This window comes from Acanthopagrus latus, chromosome 8, assembly GCF_904848185.1.
Source record: "Acanthopagrus latus isolate v.2019 chromosome 8, fAcaLat1.1, whole genome shotgun sequence".
Classification (NCBI taxonomy): Eukaryota; Metazoa; Chordata; class Actinopteri; order Spariformes; family Sparidae; genus Acanthopagrus; species Acanthopagrus latus.
This window is the reverse complement of record NC_051046.1, coordinates 14,876,547-14,892,033: the sequence shown is the minus strand read 5'-3', so window position 1 is coordinate 14,892,033 and position 15,487 is coordinate 14,876,547. Positions and strand designations below refer to the sequence as shown.

General features: G+C 43.5%; 1 protein-coding gene and 1 long non-coding RNA gene across 3 annotated transcripts in view; both read right to left on the bottom strand.

Moving 5' to 3' along the window:
- The window catches only part of tmem117 (transmembrane protein 117), a 46,344-nt gene that overhangs the window by 22,875 nt on the left and 7,982 nt on the right, over positions 1-15,487 (bottom strand). For both annotated transcript variants that reach the window (XM_037106504.1, XM_037106505.1), the window contains exon 3: positions 3,093-3,225. In XM_037106504.1, coding sequence (XP_036962399.1) covers positions 3,093-3,225 — 133 coding nt within the window. The remainder of the gene's footprint in view (positions 1-3,092; positions 3,226-15,487) is intronic.
- On the bottom strand, positions 9,096-11,127 carry LOC119024077. The gene is made up of 3 exons (XR_005076393.1): positions 10,994-11,127; positions 9,553-9,705; positions 9,096-9,198 (listed from the first exon to the last, which is right to left on the bottom strand). It is a non-coding gene; the product is annotated as an uncharacterized LOC119024077 (long non-coding RNA).

Genomic DNA, 15,487 nt, shown 5'->3' with positions numbered 1-15,487 from the left:
CACGGGGAAAAATAGAAGTCATTTCACTGTACCTGTTCTCTTCTAACCTACTATTAGATGCCCACACACGCCCTCCCTCCCTCCACCTTCACATACTTTACCACCCCCTTCGCCCAAATTAGTCATGATTAATGTGTACGCCACGCATTGGGCCGTCTTAATTAAATAACACCGTCTAATTAGGGGCTGATTTCAGATGGTAATGGCGCCGTAAGATGGCGGGAGTGGGATTGTGCAGCGTGACAGAACATTCATGAAGTCCGTCAAACTCCCTGGGCGGTCACACTCCCGTGGTTTCACACAAACAGCCCCCCTCCTAATCTGACAGTTACATTAAAATGCAAATAGCCCAGATGTGAGGGTTTGGTAACAAGTGTGGATTACAACTCCCTGGGAGCCCCCGATAGACAGGCTCTTTTTTTTTTCCTCCTCCCCCCGATGTGATATGAGCCAGGTAACAGGTTGATAGCTGGTGACCTGGAAGAAGGCTGTTTAAATATTGGCTGCCACGCTGCTGGACGTGTGTAAGATTGTGGCGTCTGGAAAATCTCTTTCGGCCGACAGATAATGGCTTTGATGAATCCATTTTATATGACTAATCGTGAATAAATTCTTGTCATCCAAAAAAGAGATACACAATCTCTTATCGGTGATTGTTTACTGTCCCGATGTCACACTTTATCTTCTCTCCTCGTAGGATGTATCGCGAGTTTTAATTAAATCAAGCTCGAGAGCTACTGAAAGGTCAAAGAAAATTAAAGCATATTAATGAGCGAAGGGCACGGGCGGCGCACGGCATCAGGTCAGGGAGACAGCAGGGTGACAGACGCCAAACCCCCCTTCCCCCCTTCCCCCCCTTCCCTGCCTCTGCCTACCTCACCACACACATAACCCATACACAAACACACACACACGCACTCTTCCCACACATACACATGTCCCGGCTAACTTGAGCGAGGTGCGAGACGTGAACAATATGCGGTTGGTATGTGTGGGACGCCCCTGACTCGCCACCAGAAGAGAGCATCCCCTGCAGTGCACCATCATGGCTGGATGTCAAAGCCGGCTAAGCCGTGCCAAAATACCTACCCTTTAAAAACCCTTGGCAGTAATAATACCTCACGGGGGCTTGTTCATTCAGTATAAATAAAAAAAAAAAATTAAAAAAAAGGGAAAAACACCATTCATTCCCACAGAGGGGCAGCTGCAGTCACAGAGAGATGTTTTACTTTTCCCATTGTGCAGCCTCGCCGCGGGGTGAGGCGATGGTTGGAGTAGTGATGGCGGGGCGATGCAAATAGGGTTTGGACACAGATCAAAAGACTTAAGTTTCACTGCATCATCAGGGCCGGAGAGCTCCCACCACACCCCACAAGACCCCCCCCCCACCCACCCCTCATCCCCCTCCCCCACTCAGCCTCCATCACCTTATTGCTCACTCTGCTGCATTCATGCTATCGCAAATCCCCCCCCCTCCCGGAAGCCCCCGTCTTCTGAGGGGCCATCCTGGCAGAGTGTGAACATTGTTCTTACATGTCAGTCTTGAACAGAGATGCGAACGCTAATGTTTTTTGGCAGGGCCCGGGTCCTCGGTGGACACAGTGCTGGAGCAGAAAGAAAACAAGTGTGGAAGAGGGACAGGAGGGAGGGACAGAGAGAGGGAGGGAGGGAGGGAGGGTGCAGAAAAAGACCAGGTGTCTTGGCAGCGGCGGGTTCACTCGCTTTACAACAGCACCATCTGTCTTCGCGAGGAGAGCTTTACAACACGCCGCTTAACAAAACATCCAAAGCAAATGGGTCCTAGTGATGTTCCAGCCCGTTTAATTGCTTAATAGGCTGTTGTGGTGGTTTTATATCCGGGACAACTGATGCGGCTAATATGAGCAGGAAATGTGCGACTTTCCAAGAAGGATATAAATTACATATTACGTCTCTCAAAATGCTTCGAGTGTCTCATTATTTTTCCCCAGAGTGTCATCTGGTGAGACAATCCTGACAGTTAAAAACATGCACTGGCAGGACTAAAAAAAAAAAAAAAAAAAAAAAAAGGAGCCCCCTTTTTCTTGACATTTCAAGGGCTGAAAATGAGAGCCAGTATAAAGGAATCCTCTCTGTGACAGATGCACTCAGTGCGACTGCAAATGGAACTTTTCCCTGAGCAAGCAGCATTCATCCTCTCGGCGGACCTGCCCCTCTCCGCTCAGTCGCTCGCTTCCTTTTTTCTCGGCCAACCAGAGAGAGAGAGAGAGAGAGAGAGAGAGAGAGAGAGAGAGCGGGACAAGATGGATGCCGATGTCACCGTGCTGGCCGGAGTGACAGATGGGCTGATTATACAAACTCATCCCTCTGGCCGTAGGAAAACACAACACCTTGCCTGCTAGCTAATAGCCTTCATCTGCCTGCGCCTTATGGATAGTTGATGCTTGGTGTTAATATGGAAAAGCAGCGCTGTAAGGACAGATCCCATTACAGTCCTGGCCTCCCTCTTGACAGCTTGTACCTGAACAGACACCTGCCATGCTTTTTTTTTTCTTTTTTTACAGCTCCAAACAAACAAAATGGTAAATTACCTCTCGGCGACCTCGTGTCTGGCTGGCTGGCTTCAAGGGCATGTTTTCCTTCCTCGAGACGGACACATTGCAAATGCATAAATGGATTCCTGTCACCGGCTTGATGTGTGGGTGTCAAGCTCTGCCGTGAACGCTTGTTTCTCAGCAGGTAAGCTGGGACAACAGCAGCGGAAAATAAACCAAGGCACAGTCTGAGCGAGACGTGGCAAAAATAAACCACATCTTGGTTTTCGTCCAGAGAGGTGTCAAAAAAAATAAGTCAGGATCATGGGAGAATAAGTGCAGGGGCTGAAGGTGATCTTTCAGGATTAACCACCATCCCCTTGCCTGCCCTTACCTGTGATTTAAAGTCGGTGCTGATTAATCAGACCGGCATCGAGTCTCTGTTCAGGCGAGACGTTTAGATCAATCACGGCAGCCAAAGGGGAACATAGTAGTGGCTCTAACAAATGGGAAGCAGAGAATGAGGGAAAAGGGGGTGTGGGGGGTGGGGGGGGTGGGGGGGGAGATTGAATGGCTTACTTCATGCTCCCAGCAATCAGCAGGAAAAGGTTGTAGATGTGTGAGAAGATGAAGAGGAAGAGGATGGCGCTGAAGAACATGGTCATCCAGGAGCCATGATCCTCGCGGAACATTTTCAGGCGCAGGTATCGACCTAAAGGGAGCACGACAAAGACACGGCTGTCAGTGGCGGGGTTCAAACAGCATGTCAACCTGCTGTCACGTGTGGGCCACGGAAATGGAGATGAAAGTAAATAAATTAAATCACACAGATCAATAATGTCCTACTCTGTCAGACATGTGCCCTTTGGGCAATGAAATCAAGATTAAAGACCACTTTGAGGTGTCACTTGCGCGGCACTGAAGTAATTGTCTTTCCCTGACACCAATTGCGATTCTGTGACAGTGTATTACAGCCATTGTATGTGAAAAGAAATATATATTACAGAGCTGAAGGAGGGAGGTAACATTCCAAGAAAAGAGGAAAATCTACATTTCTGACATAATAAAGTCATAAAATTGCAGGAAAATGTGATGTGATGTGCTCTCAGTACATCATCATAAGAATTTGGACGTCGAAGATCCTGAATTCAGCCTGTTCAGACGAAAACATCCTCATTTGGATGAGACGATCCAGGAACTACAACGCAACTGACAGGATTTCTGGACGCCTGTGGTGATATGGTGACTGCGAATATTTCCTCATTCATGAGTCAGATTGCAAAATACAATTTGATACAATTTGATTCAGTTAGTTTGGTCCTAACTAGTTAGATTTTAACAGGCAAATACACGACATTCACTGTGAAATTCTGTTGTTTTTCCTTGCATTTTACCTCCTCCTTAGCTCCTTGTATTTTTTTTTTTTTTTTACCCATGATTGCCCTAACACGCCATCGTAATATTTCATCATTAATCCCAACAGAAAATACACTACACAGACATCATTTCACACATCTGTCTGACATGCCGTCAGTGGATTGATGCTCTCTTTTGTTTCATGATGTGATTCCTGCATTAGTGAAATTATTCAAACATTTGTGACCTGTGGTGTGTTTTTTTTTTTTTTTTTTTATATACAGTCCCCGCTTGGAATCAAATTATGGAGAAATATCTCTCTGGCAGAGCATGACATTGGATTTGGATACACACTGTTTTGCGCAGAACACACAATCACACAAGCTTGTCGTTTTGGTGGCAGCCCTCAGTGGAGCTCGCGAAGACAGCAATATTTATTACACGACCATTAGCTTGTTGTTGTACCTTGAAAAGACTGCAGTCGGAGCTTTTAGCTCCTCTTTGTCTCACTATAAATGTAATGAACGAGCAATTTTTATCCTTAATGACAAAAAGAAAAAAAATTTAGACCTTTAATTCAATGGCTCAGAATGCCTGGTCGGAGTGGGATGATAAAAGCAGAGATGTGGGTAAAAAAAAAAAAAAAAAAAGTGATGTAATTAGGTGTGCATAAAGTAATCTGCTGTCAGAGTCCTTGATCTACCGCTCACTCTGCTTGTGTGACAGAAGCAATGTGCTTTGTATATTTTGGGTGGCTGTTACTACCAACATCATGCAGACCTGGGCGAAATAGGATTTGCAAGTAGAATAAATCAAATCAAATCAGAGTTCTTCAACATGTGAGTATTGCAGTAGAGTTGGAGAACTCACAGCAGACATATGTAAAAGACAGGCCCACATTTGAGCTGCAGAGGCTGAGATATCCCGACTTGGGTCGAGATTCAAAAACAGTCGATTCTACGTCTCCCACAATGCACCCAATAGCTTCATTTCGCTTGACCCAGGCACCTGATAGGCGAATGTAATGGGACTAACAGAAACATTCAAAAGCACCACAAGCTAATTTCTGTTAGCCTTGTTGGCCTATAGTGCAGAAGGAAGGAGATGATGAAGACGCCTATGGCTACCCTCGACAGTGAAGAGAAAAACAACATGAAGCTTGTTTTAATCTACCACAAAATTAACAGTAACTGTTATCTGTTATCTTTCTTATCAAACAGGCAGCGCAGAACAAGCCATTCAGGCGGCAACTTGTCATTTTTAGCTGGTACTGATCTTTGCTATTTCCAGTCCAAATGACAAATGGTGGAGGCAGCAGGTCGTACCAGCTGTCTCTGATTAATGTTAATTCTGTAATTAACACGATAACAGGTTGAAATTAAACTCGTTTGTTGTCAAGTTGGTGTGCTTCCCGCGTGCCACTGACGGCGCTCAAATTTTATTTGTGAGGTAAAAACACTTAACTGAGGGCATTACGTAATCAAACAGTTAGGCTATGGCTGTTACGGTATTTATCAGATAAGCTTCCTCTTGAGCCACAAAAAGCTTACCTACTTTTTTTCACATATGCAAGACCTCAAGACCTGTAAACACACTTCAATGTATAAAATTGGTGGATTTACCCTTTAACGCCAAGAAACTTGAACAGGACACCATAAATTACCGTCCTAGAACCATCAACCGCTTCAAGGTTACTTAATTGACTCTTAATTGAGAAATCCTCTAGAAGTAATTTTAGCTTTACACCTTTATTTCCACTTCTTTACATCTCTCTCTCTCTCTCTCTTTCACACACACACACACACACACACACACACACACACACACACACACACACACACTTCAAGGCTCTCCCTCAGTTTCGGCTCTGCAAGCCGTGATCCGGTGCCAGAAGCGGCCATCTTCCCAGGAACAACTCTTTGTTTTTCTCTCCTCCAGCTCAGTCAGCATCCCTTTGAGTTACAGCTCCTCCGAGAGCTCATTGTGTCCGTGCACACACGCGCGCACGGAGCCAGAACGACAGCAAAGCAGAATGCTCCATTTATTTTCCCATTACGGCCTGGCTGGTTTATTCTCCAATAGTTTTACATGCTGTTCAGTCTCAGCTTGCTCACTTCTGCTTTTCTGAACACTGCACACATAAAAACAAAGATGGTGAGATTCCTATAGAGAGGAGGATCTTTGCTGAGTGTAAGTGGAGTTCTAATGAATGAAGACATCTTGCAGAAAATCACACGAACATTGTAGTAAACAAAAGAGCTGCAGCGACAGTTTAAACTTTGGTTAACTTACTGTGAGCGCCGCAGAACAGGATATAAACTTGAACATTCCCTTTATATCAACAGTAAGTGTATCAGTTAACCTTCACTTCTTTTTTTTTTTTTTTTTAAGCAAAGTAGCCTAGTGTGAGGCTACACCATACGTTTCACTCTGTGGTATTTCAGGGCTCATCACAGATGCATAATTGAATTGACTTGCATGGGTGAACTTAATTGCCTCCAGTGCCAATGAGCCCTGGCTTAGATGTAGGAGCACAGTGTGTATCGGCAGATCTGACTTTTAAAGCAGCACGCCACGCCAGCGAGCACGGCCGCCCTCTCGCCGCCTATACGGGCAGGATTTAACTAGAGGGTGATTCAAGACTGCTCAGCCAAGCCGTTTGAGTCACTGCACCTCCCGACAGTAGAGGACCCGAGGGGTGATTCATGAGCACTGTCTGCCGCCGGGCTCAGCCCAGCAGGGGACAGCAACAACGACAACTCACATGGACATCGGCAGCCACAGAAACACAGGGAGAAGGCAGGGAGACACTTGTTATATCCTCGTACTCTCATTTACTCACATGGCAAACCATGGAGCCATTCACACGGACCAAGCTGCTGTATAAATCAAAAACAATGCAGTGACATTAGAATACTAATTGAAAGTGTTGACAGTGTAATTTCTCCAACACAGTTTATGATGTTGTGTTGGGGCTGAGGTCATTTTCACCTCTCCTCGTGCCTTTTCCTCATGGAGATCAAACATGAAGCTGTGTCTCCATCTAGTGGTGACAGACGGATACAAGCCAGACAGCTGACCGGCAGGTAGATGACATAACACCCCCCCTTCATGAACTGCAGTTCCTGTGAAAACCAGGACACTGTACAAAATGTTTCTCCTTCTTTGGGGCAACGTCGTGCTGCGTCTTTCTGTTTACACGAGCCCCATCCAGCTGTGTCCTCTTGTGTCATGCGTATCAAATTATCTTAAATTCTGTGCTGGCTGACAGGATTTTCTGCATTTGTGGCAAAATTTGGGGAATTATTTTCCGATGATGTAATGTAACCAATTCTATAGCCTCAACAGCCCACTTCTGTGCAAACTCATGACCACACTGAGCAGCCACTGCTGCTATTTTAGTATCAATCACTCCCACACAATAGCTTCATAGCAATACATTTATCTCCATTATTATTATTTTTTCTCTTCTCTTCCATACACATGCACTGAAACAAGTCTCCACTGAATAATGCATTTAATTTGCAGTAACTGCATACCATCACTGGTATTATTTCAATTATGATGATTTCATCCTTGTTTGTTTCGTTTTATTCATTGATGGGATGTAATTGAGCACATTTACTTAAGTATTGTCATTTTTACTCCTCTACATTTATTGGATAACTGTTGTTACTTTACAACTTGAATGCGTCATCAGAGGAAAAAGCATTTTTTAAATGAATGTATCTAATTGTAATCGGAAACAATTGTTTTGATGGTCAGAATAATGCTGAAAATCTGCAAGGCGGGTCATCAGTCGACCCTTACAGGTTAGATGTTCATGTCAATATGTGTATAATTTACTTTAAATTGTACTTTTGATATTCAAGTACATTCACTGCAAGAAAGAGTTTTATCCTCAAGTACTATTCATATGAGTGGCTTTCACTTAAGCCACAGTAATACTTTATGACAATATCTTTATGACTTATTTTATCATTGGTTGTATAGATACACAATATATACATACATTCCATGTCTGATTTCTCTTCGTCCCTTTGTATTTTGTCTCTGTTTCAATTATAGTTGAACTACAGTTTTGCTTTTGCACCTTTAAAATAAAAAAAAATTGACAGAATAATTTAAAAAAGAGATTATTTTGTCAAACTGTGTTCTGTTTTCGTCAGGATATATGCAGTTGCAGCATGGCAGATCCCAAAATCCTGAAATTGTTAGTCCACGCTCAATTGTCAGGCTAAGCAGCCTGCAAAGATACTTTCTCGGTGAGGCCTTCAACCTTACAGAATGTATAAATAGGATTACAATTTTTCAACGAATCCAGTAAAACCTGAACTGTAAATGCATATGTATGGTATGTTTGGCATTATGTAGCATTTCTGGTAAAGAAACCAGGGTTTTTTTCGTGGCTTGTATAAATCTAGATGCCACTTTTATTAGGTACACTTTTCCTGCAGTATCCTGTCCCCTAACCTGCAGGAAGGTTATCGTTATTGTTACCATTTTCTCTTTGCTGAAGAGACATGTCAATGAAACTGCAATGTAGTTTCTGTTGAACTGTTCTACATTAATGACATCTTCCTAATATGTCCACCCCATTTATATCAATGAGAGTAGGCTATTAAACAAAAACACCTTTCTGTGTAAGGAAATATATTCCAACAGCATTGCTACATCCTCAAAAGTGATCGTAAACTTTGACAGTTTCAACTAAAACTGAACACCATATTCTACACATAGGGAGGAATTATTACAGGACTGTCATATTAGATTGCATTAGTTTTAGCCAGGTGTGTCTGAATATAAATTTCCAGTTTGTGAAGGGCATAACAATGTATTTGGGATTCCCACTCCCATCATCCCCATCATGGTTCCCTATCAGCCTCTCTGCCTGACAATGAGATCACAGGCCACGATTCCTGGAAGTGCTCAGGCTATACAGTCACTAGATTTATAGTAGTAATCCACTTACAGGGCGTATAGAAGTCCTGGAGCCGGAAACACAAACATAGCAGTACAAACCAGCAGAGCCCATCAGTTAAACACATGCACTGACGTGCAGGCAATTACCGTATGTATCCGATGTTTTAACAGTGGATTTGCTCAGTCGACTGTTTACTGTATCACACACACACACACACACACACACACACACACACACACACACACACAAACACACACCAGTCTCGGAGGTAAGGCAGTGAGCCGACAGCTTGTGACAGATGAGAAGCACGCAGCTGGTGGAGGAGGAGAGGAAGGCGACCTGGGATGTGATCGCCGTCTCCATTCATCATGATTCCGCTCTCCAACATCAACAAGTCTGACATGGCTAAAGGAGGCAAGTACAACCTGAACCTTCTTGTTTTTTACCTCGACATTAAAGGTTTTTGGACCAAATAGTTTCAAATTTCATTAAACTTTCAAATAATTTGCAATAACTAATTTATTGAATTTTATACGAGTTATTGACTTGCTTTGCGTGATTAATAATGGTGATACAGTCTACATCATATGGTATCCTCCTCTTGTTTTAAATTATTACAAGCTGGATGATAAAAAAACAAAAAAAAACATCATCATGCGGGATTGGATATTTAATCAAGAGGTTAAAATAAGACATAAAAACCTTTTCCTCCCTCTTCCTTCCTCTCCTGAAATGTGTAAATTGTTAACATCCGCTCACCTGGACAAAATGAGTGAATTGTGTCGGATTAAAAGCAAACAGAGGCTGACATAGTGGAGGCAATAGACGAACGGCCCCCTGGATTTCATTGTTGGCTGTAGACATTCATTTCCTGGACACGCGGGTGATGCTCTGAGACCATGGAGACAGCTGCTTTAAATACATAGGGAAATATATAGAGCTGGTGAACACATCTTACTTAAAGTAGTCTCTGAGAGCAGGGCTCACCGGCAGAGTCAAGGAAACGGACCGTGACCTACATTATTCCGGAAGTTGTTAAGCTCTTGAAACATAAAGTGAGGGTGCCGTATAGTACAGACGATCCACAGTGTGTCAGAGAGTTTATGTTCCAGAGAGTAGATGGTAGAAAAGCATTATGACTGACATGCAGTTTAGCATGTGTGATATTGTGTTTTACATCATGAGTGACCCAACAGTTTGGGCATACATAAACGATGGTCTTGCCTATCAATCAGACAGATAAGAAGCCTTTATGCTGCAGGAGAACTGGGTCATAAACAGTATTTTCTTTACGCATGTCTTAATCTGTTGCTTACTCAACAGGATAATATATTCAGTGCCGCCGGGTTTAGGCTTCGGTCAATGTGGAACAGTTTTCTATGTGTCTGTACCAGGACATTCCGATTTCTGTCTTCGAATTTGACAGTTGGGGCCGGCTAATAGTGGGTGCTCTAGAAGTCTAGTTTGAATCAGGATTACTGTGCTTTTTTTTTTTTTTTTTTTTTTTTAAAAAAGGGGGCACAGCACTTATTTCTGCATGACAAGATCAATTTACTCGTCAGGGGAAGAACTACGCTGTCTGTGAAAACGGCTTCATAATGTCTTCCGTGGCACTGTTGGGGCTTTGACAAGTCTGAGAGAACACCATTAAGTGTTTGTTGGAAACGTGAAGACATTAACCTGTCACTGAGGGTGTAATGAAGGGACCACTGAACTGCACTATGGGAAGTGTAGGAACAAAAGCTGTGTTTTCTGGACAGCGGGCAACTGTGGTGGTTAAAATATGTGAAAGACACATAAATAGTTAAGGTATGATTATGATTAAACAAGGAAAACACTTGATTAATGTCAGGTAAAATTGTGGTTATGGATTAGTAAACCTAGGTATAAACCAACTGTCCACCTGGCCAGTTATCAATTGCAGATCTAACTTCAGCCTCCAGTATTAAAGTTAATCCACCAGCCCAACATCTACCTTGCTACATACAGGCCACAGTGCTTTGCTTGAGGTATAGAATAAAATAATTAAGCAGTTTACTGATGATACCAGCTTGTTATCTTGTTAACTTGTTAGCTTATTATCTACTACCTGTGAGTGCAATACTACTGCAAAATGCTGGACTTCCCTTTTATTTCTCAAAACACGTTAATATTTTAAGATTAACCAAGTTGCAAAACTGACTTGACCTCCTCTCCTTACATCCCAGAGGTGTTCCTGGAGTTCCTGAACCAGTCCACAGTATTCTGCAGCCAGTTCGAGAGCAAGTGGTACTGCTACGTCCTGCTGGTTCTCTTCAGTTTTGCCCTTCCTGTCGGGATCCTGGGAAACCTCGCGGCCCTCGTCAACTACACCTGCTTCAAGAAAGCCTGGAGCACCAGCAATGTTTTCCTGATGAACCTGGCTCTGTGCGACACCGCCTGGATCCTCACCCTGCCCTTCACCCTCTACTTTACCTTCCAGAGGCCGTACCTCGAAGACGTAGAGATCTTCTGCCAGTTCAAGAAGATCTCTTTCACCATCAGCGTGTACGGCAGCATCTTCTTCCTCACCCTCATCAGTTTCGACCGCTACGTTGGGACGGTGCACCCCATCAGCTCGCTCCGTTGGTGGGACGTGGGTAAAGCCAAGCTGTGCTCGGTCTGCACATGGGTCCTGTTGGTCCTGAGCTCCATTCCTGACTTATTTCTCACTTTTGCCATTCAGCGACCAAAAAACATCACCGTGTGCATGGACCACATCCACGGCCCTTTCTCCTACGTCAAGACCACCACCATCATCAGGACAATATTAGGCTTCCTGCTTCCGTTTGGCAGCATGTTGACTTTCTACATCAAGACAGTTAGTGTTTTGAGGCGCCTTCGAAGGGGTAGGAGAGACAGAGGAACCCAGCGGGCGGGTGGAAAGCCTCTGCGCCTCATCACTGCCGCCTTACTCGTCTTTGTGGTCTCTTTTGTGCCGTACCACATCATGGTCGTCACCCTGGTTTTCATGAGGATCCACGACCAGGTCACGCCGTCCAACACCCAGGTCCTCTACGCCTCCTATGAGTTCTTTGAGTCCATGTGCAGTGTGAGTGGCTGCCTTGACCCAGTGCTGTACATTATGGCTGGTGAGGACTTCCAGAGGAAGCTGCTGGCATTGAAAAGGGAACGATACAGGAGGCTGTGCTGCAGAGCAAGCAGGAGGGTTGGGGTCATTGCCTGAATCCCACGCATGGATTCGTTTGACCAGATACCTTAGATTAACAATCAACCATCTCAGCCTGATGTGCGCTGGTAAATTGCACTAATATGGAACTGGAATGACAAAGAAGAATAAATCAGTGATGGTCTCAACCTCATTTGCACTTCACATCTTCCTTGTTTCTATGCGAGATGAACACAAGCAGGGCTGCCGTCATGACTATATTCATTTTTTAAGATTATTTGTTTTGACAATGGTTTTGTCTGTGTATTGTCAAAAAATTGTTAATAAAATGCCCATTATGATATCCCAAAGTTGAATGGCATGGACTCAAGTTTGTGCAAAACCTGTTGATGACGAACATTTAAAAAGGGGCTCTCGAAGACTGAAAATCAAAGCATCCTGTGATATCACAAGAGGCTTTGTGTAACACTCAAATCATGCTGGAATAACAGACTTTTGGAGTCCATGCCGGCTTGAGTGCATGCTGCCATTAAATCAAAAGTGGGACAAATCAAATACTAAGATATTCTGAAATCATGTACATTGTAGTTATTTAACTAGTCTAGATTTAGCTTCAGATTACCTCCATTCCTGTTTTATGACAGAAAAAAGCCCAGGTGAGTAAATATGTCATCCTGTTACATATTTACAGCAGTGGCTGGATTAACTTGTGTTGTGATGTTATCAAAACCGACCCGCGAAACCGCCCTGCTCAAATATCACGACACGGAAAATGTGATCAAAATGAACAATGAAAGAAGTAAACACGCACATAGGGGAAGGAGACCACAACATCTGCCTTGTTTGGTCACACAGTAAGTGATACCGGCTTAACCATATTGATTCTCGAACTATTAATAGCGATCGATCGCTGCTGTTTGTGTTGGAATCATCAATTTGCACACGATACGTGCAAATTAAGGGCAGCTCCACTCTTTCTGAGCACATACTTTCATCTATTTTAGGCTTCTGTATGCAACTCCACTGTACCCTCTTTTGATTTAAAGCATCAAAACAACAATCCCGCCCTCCTTAGGGATTCTAATAAATGTTCTCTAACGAATACAAACCCACGGTGGAGGGAGCTTTAGCTGTAGCACCGCCTGGATCTTAGCATGTACACGCCGGCATCCCCATTCATCACACATTTGTTGGGCCGCAGCATCACTGGGGGGGGGGGGTTGGGAATAGCCATGACCGGGGCGACTAACGTCCCCAGAGCTGAACTCCTGTGTAACTAAGTGTCTGGATAATAAATCAGAGGTGGGAAGTGACAACAGCACCCGCTCCACAGGGAGACCACAGCAAGTAGAGCTGAGACGCAGAGAGCCGGCAACTGGGCCAATGTACCGATGCAACTTGTTCCAGTAAGCCCATTGGATCATTTCATGTTCATTTTCAGCTTTGGCTCCAGACCAAAGGAGTCATACATTTCAGGTAAATAAGCAATTTCCTCTTGGCCAGTTTCCTTTGTTTGCTAGCCCTCGTCATTACTGCCGTGTCTTTGTCTCCCAGACTGCTGTGCAAACACTCTTTGTTCTAAAGCCTCTACCACAAGCTTGTGGATGTGAAGTTCGCTCTGCGAGTAGAGCAGGTTAATAATATCTTTGTCACGATAAAAAAAAAAAAAAAATCATCTGCAGGTTTATAAAATGTTTTAGTTCTCCTTTTGTACTTTTATCTCAGTGTAATGATGTTTGTTGAAATAGTGGGTGCGCAACAATCTAACAGCACATTAGTTCTGGCCCCACTGCATGCTGTGAACAAAACAATGACATATTCTTTCAAAAGTTGATATAATGATTGTGTTGGGGAGGGGAGATGCAGCATCAAGCAGAAAAAGTGAAACCACAGTCTTATTGAGTCTTATTTCTGGCCAGCTACATTTAATCTCCTTTTGGTCTCCACATCACGGGAAAATAGTGTATGTTTTAGATGATATATATGTGCAAGCTACATTTGGCCGACCAATTTATTCGTCCGGCTCTACAAGCAACACCTTTGATATAAACACCTTGTCATTTGAAAACTAAAAGTATTTGTTCGAGCAACTTTAATATAACAATAACATGATGTCGGACGTAATGTCTACTATATAGTTTGAACTCAGTGTCGAAATGCATCAAAGACATCGACACCCAAGAGACTCACGCTATGAGACCGAAGTATAGATTGGGGCTGCAGAGACACAGCGTTGCATCGACACCAGAGCAATCATACATTATTTATACAGGAAGGGGACAGCATCGGAGGTCAACTAATGGAGACTGGCCTGGACTGAAGGGGAGTGTGAAACACACAGCTCTAAAGGGCACCACAAGGTTGTTGAAGCCTGAATGCTCATGAGGCTGATAATCGTTCAGATAACTGCAGATCATTATTATTTAGGGGGTTACAGACAAAACTAAGAGGTGGTTTGTTGCTTTTGTGGTTCAGCACAAAGCACACAAGTCTAAAACCAACCACCCCTAATTACAGCTGCAGCTAATGACGAATGGGAAAAGATCTGAACAATGCTTGTCTTAAATCAAACCGCTTCTTCATCCAGACCCCAAAGACTCCATGTTTACTATTGTAAATGGCAAAGAAAAGCACCAAATCCTAACATTTCCACAGCCAGAACCTACAATTGTTTGATATTATTGCAAAAAAAAAAATCAATTTTTGATTGTTGATGATTCATTTCCTCCGAACAACCTCACCAGTGAATCAGTAAATTATTGCAGCTCTGCGTCTGATTTGTTGATTTAGTGTTATGTTCTAATTAGCCAGTAGAATAATTCAAAATGCATCTCAAGGTCATGTCTGAGGTGTTCATTTTTGTCTGATAAACTGAATTTACAATAATATGAAACAGAAGCGGAGAAGCTGTAACTAGCAAAATGTTTGTCATTTCGTCCTTGATAAATGGCGTAAACGATTAAACCATCATCATAACTGTTGTTCAATTAAAGACTAATTGCTTTGGCGCTAGTATGAATAAATGCAGAGACATTAGCTCTCTCCCGACAGCAACACATACGCTCAGACACACAAACGTGGACATTAAAATACCCAGCAGCGACACACACACACACACACACACACACACAGAAAACATGAAGAGAGAGCCTATCCTGCTACCCACCCATCCTCTCCTACACACACACACACACACACACACACACAAATATACACACTGACTCCACTATGACCCGCAGCCACACAGCTCCGTACATAAGCCATCTCAGCCTTTGCATGGCACAGTAATAACATATGACAGAACCCAGATGGCATCCTGCAGGCTACAATCATCAAGATCAGGGAAAGGGGACGAGAGGCACTCCAACAACAGAGCAACCGATGACATATTTTACCCTCTCTAACACACACACACACACACACACACACACACACACATACACACAGAAACACACACATTTGAGCAGAACATCCAACACTGTTTACGACTCTTTGGTGAAGAGAAACAGGTTTCCACATTTCTGTCACATTTTCTCGTGCTCTCTC